The sequence below is a fragment of the Lacerta agilis genome, chromosome 11 (assembly GCF_009819535.1).
Source record: "Lacerta agilis isolate rLacAgi1 chromosome 11, rLacAgi1.pri, whole genome shotgun sequence".
Lineage (NCBI taxonomy): Eukaryota > Metazoa > Chordata > Lepidosauria > Squamata > Lacertidae > Lacerta > Lacerta agilis.
In genome coordinates, this window is record NC_046322.1 from 43,180,934 (window position 1) to 43,202,006 (window position 21,073).

The 21,073-nt window shown below is 44.4% G+C and overlaps 1 protein-coding gene across 1 annotated transcript in view; it reads left to right on the plus strand.

The window, feature by feature from the left end:
• The first annotated feature begins 736 nt into the window (after positions 1-736).
• LVRN (laeverin) overlaps positions 737-21,073 on the plus strand; it is a 31,501-nt gene continuing 11,164 nt past the window's right edge. The window contains exons 1-11 of the mRNA XM_033164534.1: positions 737-1,778; positions 5,606-5,748; positions 6,397-6,572; positions 8,590-8,716; positions 10,110-10,264; positions 12,987-13,100; positions 15,088-15,228; positions 16,328-16,393; positions 16,493-16,558; positions 18,692-18,852; positions 20,135-20,211. Coding sequence (XP_033020425.1) covers positions 1,129-1,778; positions 5,606-5,748; positions 6,397-6,572; positions 8,590-8,716; positions 10,110-10,264; positions 12,987-13,100; positions 15,088-15,228; positions 16,328-16,393; positions 16,493-16,558; positions 18,692-18,852; positions 20,135-20,211 — 1,876 coding nt within the window. The 5' untranslated portion in view covers positions 737-1,128. The remainder of the gene's footprint in view (positions 1,779-5,605; positions 5,749-6,396; positions 6,573-8,589; positions 8,717-10,109; positions 10,265-12,986; positions 13,101-15,087; positions 15,229-16,327; positions 16,394-16,492; positions 16,559-18,691; positions 18,853-20,134; positions 20,212-21,073) is intronic.

Here is a 21,073-nt window from a genome sequence, read left to right on the forward strand (position 1 = left end):
TTTGCCAACTATGGATTGCTATGACGACTCTACCCATTAAAAAGTGTCCTGGAAAAATAGGGCATATGGCAACTCTTCTCAATTTTTCCGATACACCAGACTTATACAAAACAGCAGGTTAAAAAAACCCAAAGCCTTGTGTTGCTTGGCCCAGTCAGTAGCCCACTGATGAGCACCTCATCAATGGGAATAGAGTTAGATAGATGGCACCCAGCAAAAATGTTATAAGTAAACAAACAAACAAACAATGCACTTCAGTACCTTCAGTTGGGTAACATACAATTTTATATTGTATTTCCTTTCACCACATTATCCATGGATCGGGAACATCCAACTTAAACAGGGGAAAGTACAGACTGCCATTTATTTGGATGAGTACAAGGTCATGCTGATGAAACCGAAAAGTGTGCACACCTGGGATGCATCAAACCCACTTTACACAGCCCAGGACAGGAGTCCCCAACATGTGTTGTTTGGGAATATAATCAGGGAGAAAGAAAAGAGCTGTGTTCCTACCTTAAAGGGGCTTGAACATCTAAAGTAAGTGCTGAGTGTGTTTCCTACTTCCCCCTCAACCTTCCCTGCCCCCTTTCCAAGCTGCATCAGCTGCTAGGGCCTGCCTCCTGAAGGGACTCCCCTCCTTTCCAACAAGGGAGCTAAGGGGAATATTCCCCCAGAGGAGGAATGTGCAATAACCCCCTCCTGCTGGAGCTTCTAGTATGGGCTCTGTCTGGGCTACAAGAGGAGTCTCTGAGGATGCAAAGCAATTCCAAGTCCTCCTCACCCTTCCAGGGAACTAGGGAGGGCTTTCGCCTCCAGTCAGCTGCTGGGAGATGATGTGCAGATGAGGAGCTCTCAAGAAGGGAGGAAGAAGAGGCGGGGTTGAAGGAAGGATGGATTCTTGCCTTGGCGCCCAGGCGGGGTGTGCCGCGTTCAGAGACCACCTCAGCCAACAGCTTGCTTGGCTCCAGCCCTGCAGTCCTGGTGCTCCCGTCTCCACCGACGACCCCCGAGGCAACGAAGAAGAGGCTCCACTGACCCTTCCCCGTCTCAGAAGAGGGGTCTTACCCTGTGCTGAATTTCTTTCTCCGTCGCTCAGGCCCCACACGATTTCATCCGGCGGCCACCATGACCGTCAAGTTGCGCTCGGGCTTCTACGTGGGCAAAAAGTCCGCCGTGCTGCTGGCGCTGCTCTTGGCCGCGCTGCTCTTGGCGCTGCTGGTGCTGGCTATCCTGTACGGGCGCTGCGCGCAGGATTTGGAAGGGAGAGGCGACGAGGCGGCGGCGGCGGCGGCGCCCACGGGCGAAGCTCCCGCCAGCGCCGACCCACCCGCGCGGCCGCCCGGCGCGTGGGACGCCTGGCGTCTGCCGGGGGACTTGGAGCCACTGCACTACTCGCTGCTGCTGTGGCCGCCCCTGGCGCCCGGCCTTCCCGCGCCGCGCACGCACTCAGGGCAGGTGAACATCACCGTGCGATGCCTCCGCGACACGGACGCGGTGCTGCTGCACAGCGTGGGGCTTGTCTACCAGCGCGCCGCCGTCTGGGGGCCCCTGACGGGCGCCGCCGCCGCCGCCGCCAACGGCAGCAGCAGCAGCAGCGTCGCCGTGGCCGAGCTGTGGGAAGAGCCGCGCAACGAGTACGCTGTGCTGGAACTGCGCGCGAACCTAAGCGCAGGCGCCCTCTATGAGCTGCAGCTCGCCTTCCGGGGCAAGATCCAGCACGAGCCGGAGATCCATGGGCTCTTTACGCACAGCTATAAGGACGAAGGAGAGAGCAGGTAGGTGTGCGGTTCAATCCTGGCTTGCTTTCCCAGACCCTCCAAGTACCGAATTTGCAGAAGCCGTCCAGGTTTCTGGTTTGATCCCGGAACGGCCCGCTTTTCCTTAGGACGTCCCTATTTCCATGGAGGGTATGATAGGACGTCCCTGTTTTCATTGGAGGGTATGAGCAGTTATGTGACCCCCGAGCCAAGGAGATAGGGAACTATACAACCTTTGGAAGACACGTGAAGGCAGCCCTGTATAGGGAAGTTTTAAAATTTTTAACGTTTTATGTTTTTATAGATGTTGGAAGCCACCCAATGTGGCTGGGACAACCCAGTCAGATAGGTGGGGTATTAATATTATTATGATTATTATTATGGAATAGGACATCCCTATTTTCATCAGAGAAATGTTGGAAGGTATGCCTTACCCCTCCGACAGAACTTACGGTGGAGAGTTGCATGGGGGAAAACGTTAAACACTCCCTGAGCCCGAGGCTCGCAGGCTCAGCACGGGCCTTCCGACTCAATTTGGAGCAATGGTGGTGCCTGTTTATATTCGGTTATTTGTCCCAGCTATTTCTTTTGTCTTCCAAGGAGGGTGGGATCTCCAACTGGTCTTTCATCCAGACACAGCGATGGTTCTTGATCCAATCTGCGTGACATGCCGACACTTTTTGCAGTAGAGGCTGGAGGTTGGGCGGCCATCTTGTCATGAATGCTTGAGCTGAGATTCCTGCATTGCAGGGGGTTGGACTAGATAACCCTAGGGGTGCCTTCCAACTCTAAAATTCTGTGAGTCTATTATAGCAGTTGGGGCGCTGCTCCAGCAACCTCAGTCTGCCCTTAGCCAGGCCCCACCATCCTGCCTTCTTGCTTGCAGTCAGTTGAGGGGGTTGCACTGCTTATCGCTTTCCTCCTCTTGCTGCTACTCAGTCTCCGAGTTGCTCTTGTTGGAGGGAACCAATATGAGTTGCGTCTGCCTGACATGGGCTCTAACTGCCTTTCAGTGGGTTCCTCCTACTTTTGGACCACCCTGCCTTCCACCAGTCCCAAAGGACAGCAGCCCTACTGGACAACTGCAATATTGGAGACAGGGGAATTATTATTATTATTATTATTATTATTATTATTAAATTTGTATAATTTGTACCTCTGCTTACGTATCCTTCCGGTTACATAAATTTCAGGATACATAAGCAGCAAACCCGGAAGTATATTTATGGGTTTTTTTCGCACACGCATGTGCAGAAGCATTCTACCACTGCGTGCGCAGAAACGGTCCCTCCGGTTGTGGAAACCTCGGGGTCCGACTGGAGCTCCAGAACAGATTCCGTCCGCCACCTGAGGTACCACTGTCTACTGCCCTTCATGGACACGTGCGTATCTGGCACAATTATAGAATCATAGAATCATAGAGTTGGAAGAGACCACAAGGGCCATCCAGTCCAACCCCCTGCCAAGCAGGAAACACCATCAAAGCATTCCTGACAGATAGCTGTCAAGCCCCTGCTTAAAGATCTCCAAAGAAGGAGACTCCACCACACTCCTTGGCAGCAAATTCCACTGTCGAACAGCTCTTACTGTCAGGAAGTTCTTCCTAATGTTTAGGTGGAATCTTCTTTCTTGTAGTTTGAATACATTGCTCCGTGTCCGCTTCCCTGGAGCAGCAGAAAACAACCTTTCTCCCTCCTCTATATGACATCCTTTTATATATTTGAACATGGCTATCATGTCACCCCTTAACCTTCTCTTCTCCAGGCTAAACATACCCAGCTCCCTAAGCCGTTCCTCATAAGGCATCGTTTCCAGGCCTTTGACCATTTTAGTTGCCCTCCTCTGGACACATTCCAGCTTGTCAGTATCCTTCTTGAACTGTGGTGCAAGCAAGTTTAGTGTTCTAGGATGAGAGTTTGAAACTTGAAACACATAACTTTAAACAACTTCCCATATGCTAACTTCAGAATCCTGATTGCATTTCCATACAATATGCTGGCACTTCCGTTCCCTGAATTAACTGGAGTCCCTTTTCAGTGTTGTGTTGTTGCCTGAAGGATGTGATTCTCCTGCAGTGATGCTCTAACAGGCTGCCTGTTCTCCTCTTCCTCACAGCTGTTCTGTCCTTCATAGCCCAGGCTTAGACTTTTTAAAGCAAACTCTGTACAGTGATTTTTGGGAAGAGTGGTCTAGTCTTGCCAGGAAAGCAGATTTAAATTCACACTTCTTGTAAGCGCTGGAGCCAGGGGTGGACTTTCGTAATCTATGGAAATATGAGCAAGGCCAAAATTGGGTGCCCCAAGATGGATCTTCTAATTAGGGATCTTCTAAATCTTCCACCCCCTTGGCTTGGCGTCTTGCATTGGTCCTGCAGCATAAATAATCATGTCTACCGTACTTTGTCACTTACTCTTAAAGTCCAAATGGGGTATAAATGAGCTTATGTGGAAATACTAATATATATTGTGAATCAACGTGTATCTGAAGAAGTGTGCATGCACACGAAAGCTCATACCAAGAACAAACTTAGTTGGTCTCTAAGGTGCTACTGGAAGGATTTATTTTATTTTATTTTATTTTTATTTAACTCGAGAACAGCATTTTTCTCAGTTTGGGGTGAAGGAGGCATTCAGTAGAACTGGTTAATTCTTCCCAACACACAGGAAAACAGAGAGACAAAATGACTTCTGAGTCTGTCTCAATGTATATATTCTTTCTAGTAAAGCTGTATACTCCTTCCCTGACAATGGCTAACCCAATAGCTTTCACTCCTTAACCCAAAAAGCTGTTGGGTGTGCTTGTAACTTATTTTTAAAAACTGCACACAGCTCCAGGGATCAGGTTGTAGAACTGCTCATGCATACCACTAAGGTTGGGTTTGCATGCGGAAGTTTGTTTCCACACACACACACATGACCGGATTGGGGCTATCTTATTTTATTTATTACGTTTATAAATAACTGCCAGGGGCAGTGTATACATAACTGATAAAACAATGAAAACTTCTAAAAACAATACCAATACAAATCCAGACTGGGGTTAAAAAAAATAAATCTCCGTTTAAAAGTCTTGTTGAAATAAGAAATTATCCAGGAGGAGCCAGAGAGACAACAGAGATGGTGCCTGCCTAGTATTTAATGTGTGTGTGGTGGTGGGGGGATTCTAAAGAGTAGGGGCCCACACTAAAGGCCCAATTCCTCCTTATAATATGCTATCCACAGGAGGATTGAAGATATTTCAGCCGAGACAATCCTTTATGCATCCTGGTCCCAGGCCAGGGGCTCCGAGGGGCGGCAGGGCCCCCCAAAATTTGCAAGCAGCAGGCTGGGCCCCCTCAATATTCTGCTGCTATGATGGGCCCCACTGAGCCTACCTGCAGCTGGGGCAGGCCCTGCTGGGCCCTCCTGCTGCTGTGATGGGCCACAACAGGTCCCGCTAAGCCTACTTACGACTGTGGTGGCCTCACAGGGCCTACCCCCAGCTGCGGCAGGCCCCACCAGGCCTTCCTGTGGGTGTGACGGGCCCTGGCAGACCTACCTGCAGCTGTCGGGCCTCCCCACCACCACGTAATGTCAAAGTTGGGTGGTACCCAGTGCATGTGTCCCAGGTTGTACAGGGCTTTGTATACCAACCTCAACCCGGGCCAGCCTCAAGGGCAGAGTGCATTGAAGTAATCCACAGGTTACCCTCTCATGAACATTCTGTCCCGGTGCGGAAACCGCAAAGCTGGTAAAAGGGACTTGCAACTACCGAGGTCGCATGAGCCTCTAATTCCGAGATGGATTCAGGAGCACCCCCCAGACTATGAGCTATTGACTTTAAACTTATTCGTATTCTCCCTGTAGGTGGTTGGTCGCATCGCACCTAGAACCGGCAGATGCCAGGAGGGTTTACCCATGCTTTGATGAGCCTGCAATGAAAGCTACTTTTAACATCAGTATTGTCCACCACCCAAGCTATAAAGTACTTTCCAACATGCCGATTAAGGGTAAGTAAGGGACTGTGGAACTTTCTAAATGTGCGGTGGGACTCGTTAGTAATGACAACGGTACTAGGCTTATTAATATTGTTGCTATTATAGTTGCTGCAGCCAGGATTAGGAAAATCTCAGGTGCCCTGATCATCTAGGTGCCTAAAATTTTGGTGCTGGAACCTAGGAATCTGATGAAACAAAACTGGGGCCGGCTCCTCGCTTGGCCATGGCATTTTTTTTTACAGAGCGAAAAAGAATACAGCTTAACTATTAGATCTAGTCTTTGTCCATGGAGTTTTCTTGGCAGGGATACTGGAGTGGCTTGCCAGTTCCTTCTCCAGGTGGATCACGTTTGGTCCAAACTCTCCACTATGACCTGTCCATCTTGACCTGTCCATAGCTTCCCTGAGTAATTCAAGCCCCTTCGCCACGGCAAGGCAGTGATCCATGAAGGGGATCTGCCAAACTGCGAGAGGCAGTGAAGGATAGGCGTGCCTGGCGTGCTCTGGTCCATGGGGTCATGAAGAGTCGGACACGACTGAACAACAACAACATTAGATCTAGTGGTCGCTATATAGAAGACACCCTTAGACTTCCATTCTGAACAGAGCAAATTTGCCATAATATTCAGTATTAATGCCTATAATAATTGTTCTTTTATAGATGTATCTGAGTATAAAGATGTGAATGAGAGCACATTGAGTACTTTGAGTAATGGGACTGCACTGATGAACTGGACTGTCACAACATTTGAAACAACACCAAAAATGTCCACATATATCACTGCTTTTGCGGTCTGTAACTTTGATTATGTCACCACAGTGGAGAGGGGCAATGAGGTGAATAAGTCTGCTGAATTTATTATAGACTTTAGCAGCATTTACTTGCATTTATGAGTGAATTATGTGTTGCACAATATGCACTGATGTTTAAATTATGGTATAAGATTAAATGGCTTTTTTATGAATTGCATCCTGAAAACTTAATATGCAACATCTACTCCCGTCTCCCAATCTTAGTCAGAACAGGGTTACTCCAGATCAGGTTTTGTTTAAGCACAGTACGACTAGATTCTTTAGTGTAGAAACTTTAGTTTGTTAGAAGACTGCTTTCCACATGCCAGCCTGCCTTTGGAATAGGGTTCTCTTACTAGAACATCACTCACGCACTGTGGGCACTGCTGTCCCAGACATGGTTTACCAGATGAACCAGATCTAGCTGGCGTGCAAGATGCTCATCTCCCTCACCCTGTCCAGGCCATCTTTGACAGGTGAGTGGGACCACCCACATTAAGAGGGTAGGTGACTGATAGCTGTCAAAGTTCAAATGAGGTTGCTGTAACTATTAAATCAGTGATTACAGGAAACTCCTTGGAGACATGCTTTCAAGCACCAGTTGGCTGACTGGTGCTGGGAGTGTTCCTTTAAAGATTTATTAAATTGATGTAATGTTACATGTAATTAAATTGATGTTTAAAAGGCTGTCAGTCTGGGCCATTATATCATCACAGAATCATAACGTCGGAAGAGATCTTGAGGGTCTTCTAGTCCAACCCCCTGCAATGCAGGAATCTCTGCTGAAGCATCCATGACAAAACGACTGTCCAACCTCTGCTTAAAAACCTCCAATGAAGGAGAGCCCACAGCCTCTCATGGGAGTCTGTCCCACTGTCAGACAGCTCTTATCTTCTGCTGTTTTACTCAAACTGCCCATGCGGGATTTGTCTTGTCACTTGCAAAATGGGCAGAACGGTTTAGGACCTACACCAGTGTTTCCAAAACTCGGGTCTCCAGCTGTTTTTGGACTACAACTCCCATCATCCATAGCTAGCAGGACCAGTAGTCATGGATGATGGGAATTGTAAGTCCAAAAACAACTGGAGACCCGAGTTTGGGAAACACTGACCTACACTATGGGGGAAAGAGTTAAGACGCTTGTGTTTCTGGGTTTTTCATTTTCCAAGGTCCTTATCAGTGCTTGTGTTGTCTAGCTAAGGAGCAGGTATTGAGGTACTGTAGCAGCCTACTGATTATATAAAGTTTCACCCACGTAGCCTCATATCTTTAATCATTAAGCAGCCAGTACTCCCATTTACCCAAATGTCAGATAATCCAAAATATTTGGGTACATTGGGGACTACCAGGGAAGCTAAAAAATAATAAAATGTAACAGAATGCACCAGTTCAGAAGGCTGCATTCCATTACCCCTTCCACAGAGTTTTCCACCTGCCCATCAAGAGTCAGGCAACATTCTGTGGCTGCTTAGCATACTCGTACCTTCTCACTTACTTAACTCAGTGCTGATTCTTAAGTTGATTGGTGACTGGCTGCATGTAATGGTTCTTGCAAATTGTAGTCACGACAAACATTGTGTGGAGCAGGCACACAATGCCTTTCAAGTGGCTGCTTATGTGGTCCTGGATAACACAGAAATGAATTCGTTGGTGTGTCGATTGTCAAATGTTTAACTGACACGGAGCATGCACAAACCTAGCAGTGCCATCCACCATCTAGCAACCGTTTTCCTTTTCCCTTCATCCTGCATACTCATTCTTTTGTTTGGAACAATACGTGGCACAACTGCATGCGGATGTGGGAGCAATTAAGTTTTCAAAGAACAAGACTCTCAGGGTGCATGATGATGTCATGGAAGAAAATTTGGTGGTCTGCAAAGGATAAGGCAACCTGAACAGAGGTCTAAAATGCAATAAAGTTTTTAAAGTAATTCTGCTAAATACCTGTTTTCTTTTTTTCTGAAAGTCACTGTGCAAATTCATGACCACTAAAGAAGACCTAATGATATGAAATAGATTTTGATCAGTTGTCCAAAATAACAATTTCTGTGCATATTCATAGATACGCATTTGGGCTCGGAAGGATGCAATTAAAAATGGATCTGCTGAATATGCTTTAAATATCACAGGACCAATCTTTTCATTTATGGAAGACTTACTTAACATCAGTTACCCTCTTTCAAAAACAGGTATGGATGCTTGCTTCTTCTTTTTTTTAAAAAAAAAGAAACAACCTCTTAAAATGTTTAAAACGGACAAAATTGTTTTTGCTTGGAATCGTGAGATATGTTCCCGGAAGTGCTTTTTTTCTTCTGACTTAGAATTAGAAATTCATACAGTGTTTGAGGAACAGCTATTCTAAACAAAAGGCATAACGTTTCTGTGACCCTGAAACTAACTGGTTTATTGTGGTGTGAGCTGTCTGAAACAGCCTACACCCTTAGAATGCATTATTTGTTTTATTGTGTTTTTAAGACTTACACCCTACTGTCCCATCTAAAATATCCCTGAAGTGGCCACCAACAGATTATGCAATTCATTAGAAAGCTTTGGTGGTGGGGCAGCTAAGAGAGATGTGGTGAGGGTGTGATATTAATGTCTCTCCCCAGCTCTCTGGTTGCTTCTGCTACTGCCCTTCGGAAACTATGACCAACTCAAGAGAAATAACCCCTGCTACCAAACATGCTGCCAGGCATCTTTAGATGTCTCACTGATGTATATATGGTTGATGTTCTGCCTGAGCAAAAGTAGTTTCTTTTCTTGGAAAGCTGAGACCAGAATACCCTCTAAGTGTTAGGTCAATTTTGTGTGTGTGTGTGTGTTTGTGTGTTTGATGCTATTGACTGGTTAGTCCTCTGGAATCTATCTTACGGAATTTCTCATTCATAACGTGTCCCTTCTTTATTGAATCACTTCACTTTTCCATCCCTTCCTTGACCACACCCTTTTGATTTTTTTGTGGTGCACCTAACATCTAAGTAATCCGCTTTTTCCAAGCTGCCATTTTTGCCAGCAAAGAGGTATGTACAGTAAAATAAAGTACTTTTCTCCACGACACACAATCCATTTCTGGAATTAATTGCCACAAGATACATTGATGGCCAGATAGTTTTAAAAGGGGACTAGACCAACCTATGGAGAATATGTTGATGAATGGGTATTTGTGCTGGTGATGATACAGAACCTCCGTGTTAACATTCCATATGCTACTGAACATCAGTTGCTGAAACCAAGAGTAGAGGGCTGGTGCCCCCAGGAAGCCCACAAACAGGGCTTGAAGGCATCTGATTAGCCACACTGCACAAAGGTGGACCTGAGACCTGATTAAGCAGGTATATTTTTATGTTCTTTTGTACGAATGCTTCCTTGTTTGTTGTTATTAAAAAAAAACACAGAACATGGAAAAAATCTACATGGGCGGGGGGAAACTCCCAGTAGTATTTGCTAGGTTCCTTTTCATGCCGATATTGTCAGCGACTGAAAATCTTGGGAAATGGCAGATTAAGCCAAGAGCACTCATGTAAACATGAATTGTGAAATTGTTAAAGCTTCTTCTTTTTCTCTTTATTTAAACCAATCCAGATCTGCTTGCGCTACCTGAAATGGCAGCTGGTGCTATGGAAAACTGGGGGCTAATTACTTTCCAGGAAAAGTCCTTGTTGTATCACCCAGAAGATAAATTCTCAGGCCAGAAATACTGGATTTGCAAAATTATTTCCCATGAGATAGCACACCAGGCATGTGGTAAAATGTTCTGCATTTTAATCTACCTTAAAAATGAAGTTGATATTTCCGAAGCAGCTGTAGCTGCAATAGTGGCAATTTAATGTGAAAATAAATCCTGATAAATGCCAAGTGTCTGGAATTGGTCGTCGGGAGTACAGTTCCTGGGGAAGTAGAAGGCTCATGCAGCATATCAGTGATTGAATACACTTTGAGTTTTATAGATAATTGCATAGAACTAACAAACTTAATAAAAGTGAATCCTGGCATGACCTTTAAAAAGCCCATAATGTATTTGGGAGTCTGCGTTGAGATTTTTTTTAAAAAAAAGTCACTGGTATATCGAGTACATTTACTAACGAATGACTCACTTTTGCTTTCTCTCAAAGCACTTAGATCATGTCTGGGGGACCTTTGGTCCTTCGGATGTGGCTGAAATATGGTTCCCATGTAACCTGGCCATTAGCCATGCCTGCTGGTGCTGATGCAAGCAGTAGTTCAACAGCATCTGAAGGGCCAAAATTTCCCACATACGACGTAGGTAAATGTTGCAGAAATGCAAGTAATTACTTGCACTGCTGCCAGCACACCAGAATTGCCCTGTGAGGCTTCCTGTGGGACTGTGCTGTTTAACAAGATGCTGTTTAAGAGACCACAGCTAAAAGTAAGCCCCCCTAAATAGCATTTTTGGGCCGCAAAGGAGAAGGGGTACAGTTCCTGCTATAATTAGCAACACTGCTACAATCTAGTCCCAGTAGAAGTGTAGGAGGATAAATGAAGCACACAAGAATCACCTTTCTGGTTCCGTTTATAGTGCATTTGTCCCAGCATTTTGCTTCCAGTAGCGGACAGGCAGGAATATACAGGAGCTCATAAGCAAGACAGGAAAGTGGTGACCTTCTCATACTGTATTGTTTGTCCCTATCAGCTGATACTCATGAGGTGTTTTGCCTGCAAATATGGAGGTTTAACTGTCATGGCTAGTCTCTGTGAAGTTCCCAGTCGTGCTAAAAAGGAATTCATACATTTAGTGACTTCCAGAAGTTCATTGTGCATTGCCCCTTTGAGCTTGCAGTTGGGCACCTTGTAATAGATCCCATTCCTTGAAAGATGAATGTAGTATGCAGCTATGGGTATGCTGTGCTTTTTTGTGATGGTACTCACTGATATGGAGTACCGGTACCTCATTTGTTTAAAGGGGGGGGGGGAGGAAGTAACAAGGGGAAACATAGAAGTGGGAGCAAGAAAGGAACAGCAGGGAACATCATAACATTTGTTTAGCACCAGACTATTATTATATTTTGCTAAAAGCCAAAAAAAGGAGTACTTAATGAAAGCATGTAAAATAAGATACTGGATCATAACTTGATTGGTTAGCATTTGCTCTACAAATCTGCAAACGTGTATCAGATTATTATAAACTTCAATACCAAACAAAGTTTTTGACACTCCAATATATGCTTCTGCTTAAGTTGTTAAGCAAATCTGTTTTTCCTGTTGTGTTTTCCATTGATTTGTTTTTCTTTTCATGATGAGTTAAGCAACAACAGTTTTATTTAAAGTGGTGTCTGAAAAAAGGTGTTTGCAAACTGAGGGAGCGCCATGCTTGACACGCTTTATTTTGACACGGTTAACAGGATGGTAAAGCACAAACATGCCTCTTTTAAATTAAAGTAGAAAAAGGATCAAGGTAGTGGATGGGTGGGGTTAAAGACCCCACCCAAAATTGCTGCTTATTTACATTTCAAGAGAAGTCTCCATTTCCATTTCAATATAGCAGTCAGGCAAGGTGGCATTGCTCATCTGCCTTCCCAGTACTGGGCACCACGGCTGGTTCCTGAGAGGGGAGCTCCAGGGAGCTCAGAGTGATGCTGGAGATGCAACAGAGCCATTCTGGTGCTTCCTGCTGCCGTGTACCTCTCAGGAACCAATAGTAACACTCAGTGTTGGGAAGGCAGGTAAGTAGTGCAGCCTTGTCTTACAGACCATTATGGCTCCCTCCTCCTTCCACATGGTTCTGCTGTTTAAAGACACCCTGTGGAACACCCTCCCACCAGATGTCAAAGAGAAAACCAACTACCAGACTTTTAGGAGACATCTGAAAGCAGCCCTGTTTAGGGAAGCTTTTAATGTTTAATAGATTATTGTATTTTAACATTCTGTTGGAAGCCGCCCAGAGTGGCTGGGGAAACCCAGCCAGATGGGTGGGGTATAAATAAATTATTATTATTATTATTATTATTATTATTATTATTATTATTATTATTGGCATTCATTGCATTTGCACACTTTAATGCATCACACTTAGAGAGAATTCTATTTGGTTATGTTATCAAATCCCAGAATGGATTTTTTTTTTTTAGTTCTTTAACCGCTGATTTCTATCTTTGTAGCTTTTCTAAAATGGCATCTTCCCAGTGCTTTTTTCTTCTTCTTGGGGTACGCAGGGGTATGCATACCCCTAAACATTTTGTGAATCTAAGTTTGGCCTCATTGAGGGGCAGTATTTCAATATGAGTAGGAAAATGAGAGTGCCCCCTAAACATTTTATTTCATTTAATTTTTAGAAAAAAGCACTGCATCTTCCTAAATTCATACAAACATGTAAACATTATAGCATTCCTTATTGATAACGTATGCCAGTGTGAACTATGAACTACTCTCTTGCCTGATGATTAGAAGAGCACTTTGGAAAAAATGCACTGAAAGACTCTCTCCTCTTCCTTCTATTTGAAGTGGTTTGGAAACCTAGTTACCATGAATTGGTGGAACGACTTATGGCTTAACGAAGGATTTGCATCTTACTTGGAGCGTCTTGGTACACACTACATAATGCCCACAATGCCTCTGGTAGGTGTGAACTATATCATCGTTTATATAAGGTTTATCCAAACTGTGGGATTGTTTTCAGTCCCTTGAAATTAATGGGATCTATGCAATGGTGCTTTCAGGTCTTAGAGGGCCCCAGATTAGGTCCAGTCTCAACATTCTCCTTTCTGCTGCCTCCGCTTACTTTCCTGCTTACATATGAGCCCTTATCCACACTCTGAACTACCGTGTTTCTCCTAAAAATAAGACATAGCCATAAAATAAGCCATAGCAGGATTTCTATGCATCTGCGAAATATAAGCCGTTCCCTGAAAATAAGCCATAGTGACGCAGCACCTCCCATTAAAACAGGCCAGAGAGGCGTGGCTATGCAGCGTACCAATGCAACGCGGTTAAAATAAGACATCCCCTGAAAATAAGCCATACTGTGTTTTGTTGAAGGAAAAATATATATAAAACGGTGTCTTATTTTAGGAGAAATACAGGAGTACAGTCCACACACAGATTTGCCACTTTACACTTTTTTGAGAACTCATGCATGAAGCTGTCCTAGCAGCCTTGCAGTTCTCCATCCAGGTCAGTAGGTGGCTCCAAATCCCTTACCGGAGGTTTCCAACCTTTTTGAGTTCAAGGCTCCCTTGACCAATTGCAGCACCGGTGTGGTTATGTCACCCCTTGCCTGCAGCAGAGCACCCTTTTTCAAACTCCCTCCCTTGTGGAGTGTCTCCTCAGCTTCCTCCCCTCTCCTTGGGAGTCCTCTGGGCAGCCACTGCTGCCGCCCCTGGTCTCTGAGCTGCCACCCTGCCCCAAAGAGAAGTGCCTCCTCACACTGCCCCACAGGGAAGAGGATGCCTCCAGCCTTAGCAGCCCAGTGGAGAATAGCCAAAGGTGAACGTGAGGTCAGCATCTTACCTTGAGAGGCAGCTGCAGTACTGCCAGGCGGAAAGGCTCCCCTTCAGCACCAGGCACTCAGCTCCCAGGCAGGCCTTGCACACAGCAAGCACAAGAAAGGCCAGCGCAGTGCCAGCTTGCTTGCCAGCCCGGTCTCCCACTTGTCTATCAATTTCCTAACAGCAATGACTGGTGGACTGGCTGGCTGGGCTCCCTCACCCACTTGCTTGCTTACTCGGAGGCAACCTCATCTCCTGGCAACCAGCACCCCCTGGCCAGCCCCACAGGCACCATTCACCTGGGGAGCACATTGTATCCAGGGCTGCTGCAACTAACAGCTGTGCAAGCCTTTGGGAGCGGAGATGAGAGAGGACAACATCAGAAAGGGTACGGAAAACATCGGAGGACTATGGAAGACAACGGAAATTCGACGTTGATTAAGACTCCTAAAAGTTTGAAGCATGGGAAGTCGTATAAAATTAATAATTTGGCAGTTTATTTGGACTTATTTGGATTATTTGATATTCATATGTAAAATTGGAGTATTTGATGTGATTATTATAATTGGAAAATTTAATAAATGGCAAAAAAAAATAGAGAGGACATCAGAAGAGGAGGGAAGGAAGTGGGACAGAGGCCAGTGTTGCCCACGGCACCACTGATCATCTTTCAAGGCACCCTAGGGTGCCATGGCACACTGGTTGAGAAACAACTGCCCTAGCTAATAATCATGCCTTGTGTACTAGGTCAAAGCTGTCTTCTACTGCTCTTTTGTGCTATGGTAATACCATAAACCATAGGTATTCTTTTTGTTGAAATTTTGTGCTCTGTATTCCTGATCTGATTCACACTAATTATCTGTAGCAGATGTTAATTAAAATTAGGACATGATACTGGTTTGCTGACATTTACATTTCACATGCTGGCATTCCGCAAATGGACTTTCTGCGATAAGAATGCCGATTTTCTTGAAAGGGGATATGAATGCAACGACTTGCACTAAGGTTTTTAAATAGAAAGACATTTATGTTCTATGAATTAAATATAATTCTCAAAGTAACTTAAAATGTGGTCTTTTATTTTTAGGTAAACATTGCTATTTTATGGTTATTTTCAGGACAACATCTTTAGCTACGAAGTGGTTCAACCTATGTTGCGCATGGATAATGAACTACAAAATCGGTCTTTATCCGACACAGGTGAAAGACAAGAATCGGGCGCATTACTTAATCTGTTTGGTTTAATAACATACAAGAAGGTAAAAACAAAATTTGTAAGCAGTATATTAAAGGATGTTATCGGTCGCATGATTTGAAAAGTCAGTATGAAATTGCCACTTTTTCATAACGTGAGAAAGGGAATCCTGTGCCTCCATTGAATTGAATGGTAAAGCCTTTATGACAGTTTCCCCCAACCCTGGTGCCTTCTATGTGTTTTGAACCACCACTCCTGTTGGCCCCAAACTGTATAGCCAATGATATGGAATGATAGGAGGGTACCAGGTTTGAGAAGGCTGCCTGCTGCATTCGAAGTGGAGCCTGTATATCAAATTGCAGTGTACAGGAGGGATGGGGGACAGATGAGTGGCTCCTGTGCAGAGTTATGTTGGCGCAAGCCCCATTGAGATCAGTGGCATTTACTTCAAAGGAAGCATATATAGGATCACACTGTAAATTAGGTCCATTCCTTTCAATAGTTCTGTTCTGAATAAAGCTTTGTTGAATACCACCCCATGTTTCCTTCACCTGTGAGGAGACACAATATGTGCCCACATATCTAGAACTGGAGAGGGTTTTTAAGGAAGAGAATGCATGCCTGACAGGTTTGATGTGGTCAGCAAACTTCATCATTGAATGCCACAAGTGCCGTTTTATTCTCTTGTCTGTTGTTTCTGATTTGTGAATTAGGAGCGATGTGTTTGTTATTCTATGTGAGATATTTTTACTGTTCTTTGTATCATTTGTGAAAATTACCTTAGTAATTATATATGCCCATCCTAAATAAAGCATTCTGTGGCAAAATAGCCACTCACAATATTACATATAATGCCATATAACAGTTTGAGAAATACAAAATGTCATCACTTGGAGATGTATGATATGAGTGCAGGGAACTGTTTTGAAGAAACTGTATAATATAAACAGACTCTATATGGTTTTTGCTGCCACGTTTGCACAGCTACCCATCTGAACCCCCCCCCCCAACAATCAATATATTTAATAAGACTTCTAATTTGAATGTAATGTTGGTAGATTAATGTCTTGAGTTTCATGATTTGCAAAGTCTAATCATTCTAAATACATAAAGATAAATAATCTTTATCTATATCTGTATCCATCTATTTTTCTCTCTCTTAGGGGGCTGCCATCCTTCGGATGCTGTCCAACTTTGTGACTGAAAGGCTTTTAATGAAAGCACTTAATGTGAGTTTCAAAAACAACTTTATCTACAGTTGGAATCTTGACGACTATTCAAAATGTGTTGTCACTGTGAATTGACTAATTATACTTGTTTAATTACAGTCGTACCTGAATGCATTTTCCTTTTCAAATGCCATCCAGGATGATCTGTGGAATCACATTCAAAAGGTGATTAAAACCGTTAGTGTTTTTCGCTGGTGCTCTTGGAATAACCAATGTGGGGCATTCTTGGTCCTGAAAGGCCTTCGAACCAGGGCTGTGCATGGCCTCTCAATAAGAACTGAGACCCAATCTGGCACTCTGTGTTGGCCCCAGGCCAATGTGGCCCTAACTGACCCCTATCTATATGCCAAATCGATTTAGGGGCTAGCTCTAATGCTTCATTAGGGTTTTTCGTCCTAGTTTAAACATGTGATCAGGAGAGGGCTGGGAAATGAATGACCTGTTTGAATCTGCCTGATGTGGTTCAGGGTTCAGCTAAAACCAGTGCACAACACTAGTTTGAACCAACAGTGCTGAACTTAGTGTTCAGATGCTCTGCTAGTTTGGGCTCAGTGATCAGCAGCACCAAAACAGCAACGTGTTCTGCGTTAAGCCTCTTTGACGTGTTTCCAAGTCAGGTCTTATCCCTGAGCAGCAGCATATTTTTTTTCATTTGATAGTTCAGGTGTGGGGAACCTTTGGCCCTCCAGATGTTGAACCACAACTTTCATCAGCCCCAGTAATCACGTCAGGGGTGCTACAGTTCATCAACATCTGGAGGGCTAAACGTTCCCACTTCTATGATAGCTTATGCCTGGTACGTGATAGTACCTTGCAGGCAGCAGTTAATGGCCCAAAGGTCTATATGAGTCTATATGAGTCTCAGTACATTTATATGTCTGTAGTTGTTTATAGTCCTTTCCACCACCATCTGTGGGCAGTCATGTGCCTGCAGTCAGCAAAGCATGGGTGTGTCAGAAAGCCGTGTGTGAAGTGCAAACTAATCCCACGTGAAAAGTTTCTACTTAATAAAGACCTGGGGGATAAAGTTGTTGTTGTTCAGTCATTCAGTCGTGTCCGACTCTTTGTGACCCCATGGACCAGAGCACGCCAGGCACGCCTATCCTTCACTGCCTCTCGCAGTTTGGCCAAACTCATGTTAGTAGCTTCGAGAACACTGTCCAACCATCTCATCCTCTGTCGTCCCCTTCTCCTTGTGCCCTCCATCTTTCCCAACACCAGGGTCTTTTCTAGGGAGTCTTCTCTTCTCATGAGGTGGCCAAAGTACTGGAGCCTCAACTTCAGGATCTGTCCTTCTAGTGAGCACTCAGGGCTGATTTCTTCCTGGATCACTGCCCCTTCCTGGATCACTGCCCCTTCCTGGATCACTGCCCCTGGCAGTGGCGAAGGGGCTTGAATTACTCAGGGAAGCTATGGACAGGTCAAGATGGACAGGTCATAGTGAAGAGTTTGGACCAAACGTGATCCACCTGGAGAAGGAACTGGCAAGCCACTCCAGTATCCCTGCCAAGAAAACTCCATGGACAAAGACAACAGGGGGATAAAGTAGGTGGAGAAAAATCCCCTATCCCACTTCAAGCACTGCTTAGATCAGGCATCCTATACATAATTGACAGTTTCATTACCCAGGCCCAATCACAAATTAGTATGGTAATTGGCTTCAATAGGACAAGTTGCTCTGGCGAATCTGGAGCTCAACAGGGGCCTTTCATCCCTCTTGGACCAGGCTATACCTCCCAGGCTCCAGGCACTTCCTGAAGAGTGGAGAGCCTTAAAGTGGTAGTCCTTTGGCCTGAAGTCTTAATACTCTGAGGCTTTGTGGGTTACCTGTATTTGCAAGAAGAGACCATTAAGCCAATAGCCTATGATGTAAGGGACCAGCCACTCAGTCTTGCTTGGGTGGTACTGTCTCTGGACTTCTGTTTGAGGGACTCTGTTTCGAGAGACTCCTGACTGAAAGGGTTCAGTTCCACTCCAGAGTCAGGGCCTGAGGCAGGGATCAGCAATCCCACATCTTGCACTGCTCAGCCTCCTGATCCAATGGGATCTTCTTCTCCTGAGTCGGACACCTGGTTGCTGCTTGAGGTGGGTAATGGCAACCTTGCTTATGAAAAGTGATCTGTAAAGTTCACCCCCCCCCCCTCTGTGTGAGCTATTAAATGTTTAGGAATGCTGGATTCTACTTGTGTATGAACCACCAGCAAATAGTATCTGGAAAACCTGCTGTTAGTACAAGTAGAAACATTTATGTGAAATTAAATAAACCAAACTGTTTTCTAATCCAGACTTTTCTTGAAGGTAGTAGATGAACAGAATGACCTCCAGTTGCCGGCGCCAGTAAAAGTTATAATGGACTCGTGGACCTGCCAACATGGCTTGCCACTCCTAACAGTAAATCTGACCACTGGGAACATCAGTCAGGAACAGTTTTATTCTAAAAAAGGAACAAACAAGACCAAGTATGCCTAATTTAGTACAATTGTTTTAATTTTGATTTTTTAAAAGTACTTTGGTGTATATTTGAATAGTAGGTAGCTCTTTTTTCTGATAATCTTCTATTTTTGCCTGAACTATAATTAGCCACAGCTTCTGAGCCTGCAAATTATGATTTGCACTTTCCTTCCAAAGCAGACATTGAAATCCACCACAGGGTTGTGGCAAAAAGGAGATGTGAAACTGCATGCGAGGCGGGGGTGGGTGGGAAGGAAATGCAACCCTGTGGCTAATTTCTGATCCTCCACAAATGGGCCGTTGCATTGTTTTTGTTCTCTATTAAGAGCTCCCAGTAGCATGCTGTAAACCGCTTTGAATAAATAGTTGCCTACTATTTCCTTTTGTCAAAGCACTGTTGTTTCTCTTCACATGAAACTGAAAGGCTTTTTCTGGTGTCAAATATATGACAACGTGTGCCGCCCCAAGTGCTGTGCACACACAAGGTTTCTATAGCTCCTGGGATCTCAGATTTTGGGTCAGGATCTCCTGGGATTTAATGCAAGAAGCATCTTTTGGCTAATGGAATTTTTTTTGGTGTTTATAAACGTGGCACGCCTGGAACCTTGGGACTACAATATCTGGGTTCAGTTTTCTGGGCTTTCAGGACCAACCATATTCATGTGAATGCACTTTGTTTTAACTGTTTTCATACCAAATTTTAAATTGTAACCTGTCCTGGGATCTGCTGGTGGAGGGTGAATAATAAATATGATGAAAATTTTGATGATGAAGGTCAGATGTGCTTAACAGTGCTTGCTTCTATATGGGTTGTTCCCGCTACATGAAAACACACTGCACAGAAATCCATGAGACTTGCTTGCAAGTAAATCAAAGGGCAAGTTCTGGTTCGGAGTGGAGCCACGTGCACGACTGTGGCTTCCCAGTTATTAGTTATGGAAAGTGAAGGTTTGTCATGCATATACAAAGCTTGACTTTCCAGATCTCATGGATGTTGGAATTGGGGTCTGAGAAAGTTAGTGTAGCTTGAATCAAAACTCACACCAAAGCTCAAGTTCCAGAGTAAGCTCTTCTCTTGCTCGTGCCCAATATGATTAAAGTGAGTATTCTTTAGGTGCTGATCCAATTTGAAATGCACATTTAAAATGATAAAGAAATTAAAAGGAAAGGCTAAGAGAACTAGATTTTTTTTCTAGAAAATGTTTCCTAAATGTAAGTTATTTAATTGCATTTGAACTATTTATTTACTTAGGTTCAATAAATAATCATGTGGTTTTTTCCTTAATGAAGCAACATGTGGACGATTCCCATATCTTGGTTAAGAAACGGGACTGTACAACCTTTGGCATGGCTTGATAAGAGCAGCAGTAAGTAGTTTTCTTTCTCTCTGAATTCAAGAAAGCCTCTATTTGCTATACACAATCTTGAAAAGTGGCTAAAAGCAGAGCAATTCAAATAGCAGGGAGAAGGGGAACAAAATGCCAGATCTAGAGCTCTGCTGGGTGTTTGGCAGTAGGAAAAGAGGAGAGTGTTTTCCCCTCCCCTTGCCAGTCTGTTTCAAGGGCTGGCATATTTTCTCACCCCTAATGCTGGTGGAATAGGAACACATCACATTCAAGCACTCCCCAGCACATTCCCATTTTGCTTCTACTGACACCGGAGCCTCAACACGGTTAGGGAACGAGACACAAGTTTCGGCAGCAGCTGGGGGCGGGGTTATGATGTAGTGAAGAAGCACTGGTTTTAATAGTCATACTCCCATCTGTTTTGGGATATACTAGCTTATATTTCAGGAACTTTCTGTCTGGGCCATCAGTGTACTGTACTTCATTTTGTATTGATGTTTGGTGGAGATCGTTAACAACAACACATTATTTGAATGCCGCCCAGCTGACTAGGTTGCCCCAGCCATTCTGGGCGGCTTCCAACAAATTAACACACAGTAAGGCATCAAGCATTAAAAAATTCCTTATGCCTTCAGATGTCTTCTAAAAGTCCAATAGTTGTTTATTTCCTTGACATCTGGTGGGAGGATGTTCCACAGGGTGGGAGCCACTATCGAGAAGGCCCTTCGCCTGGTTCCCAGGTTTTTTATTTTTTTTGGTGCATTGTAGGAAGCACATTTGTGTATTTTCCTATGGTTTATTTTACCTTAGAAATGAGCCCGCAGTCTTCACAGGCCTACAGAATCCACTAAATTCATGCCAACTTTGTTTCCCTCATGCCACC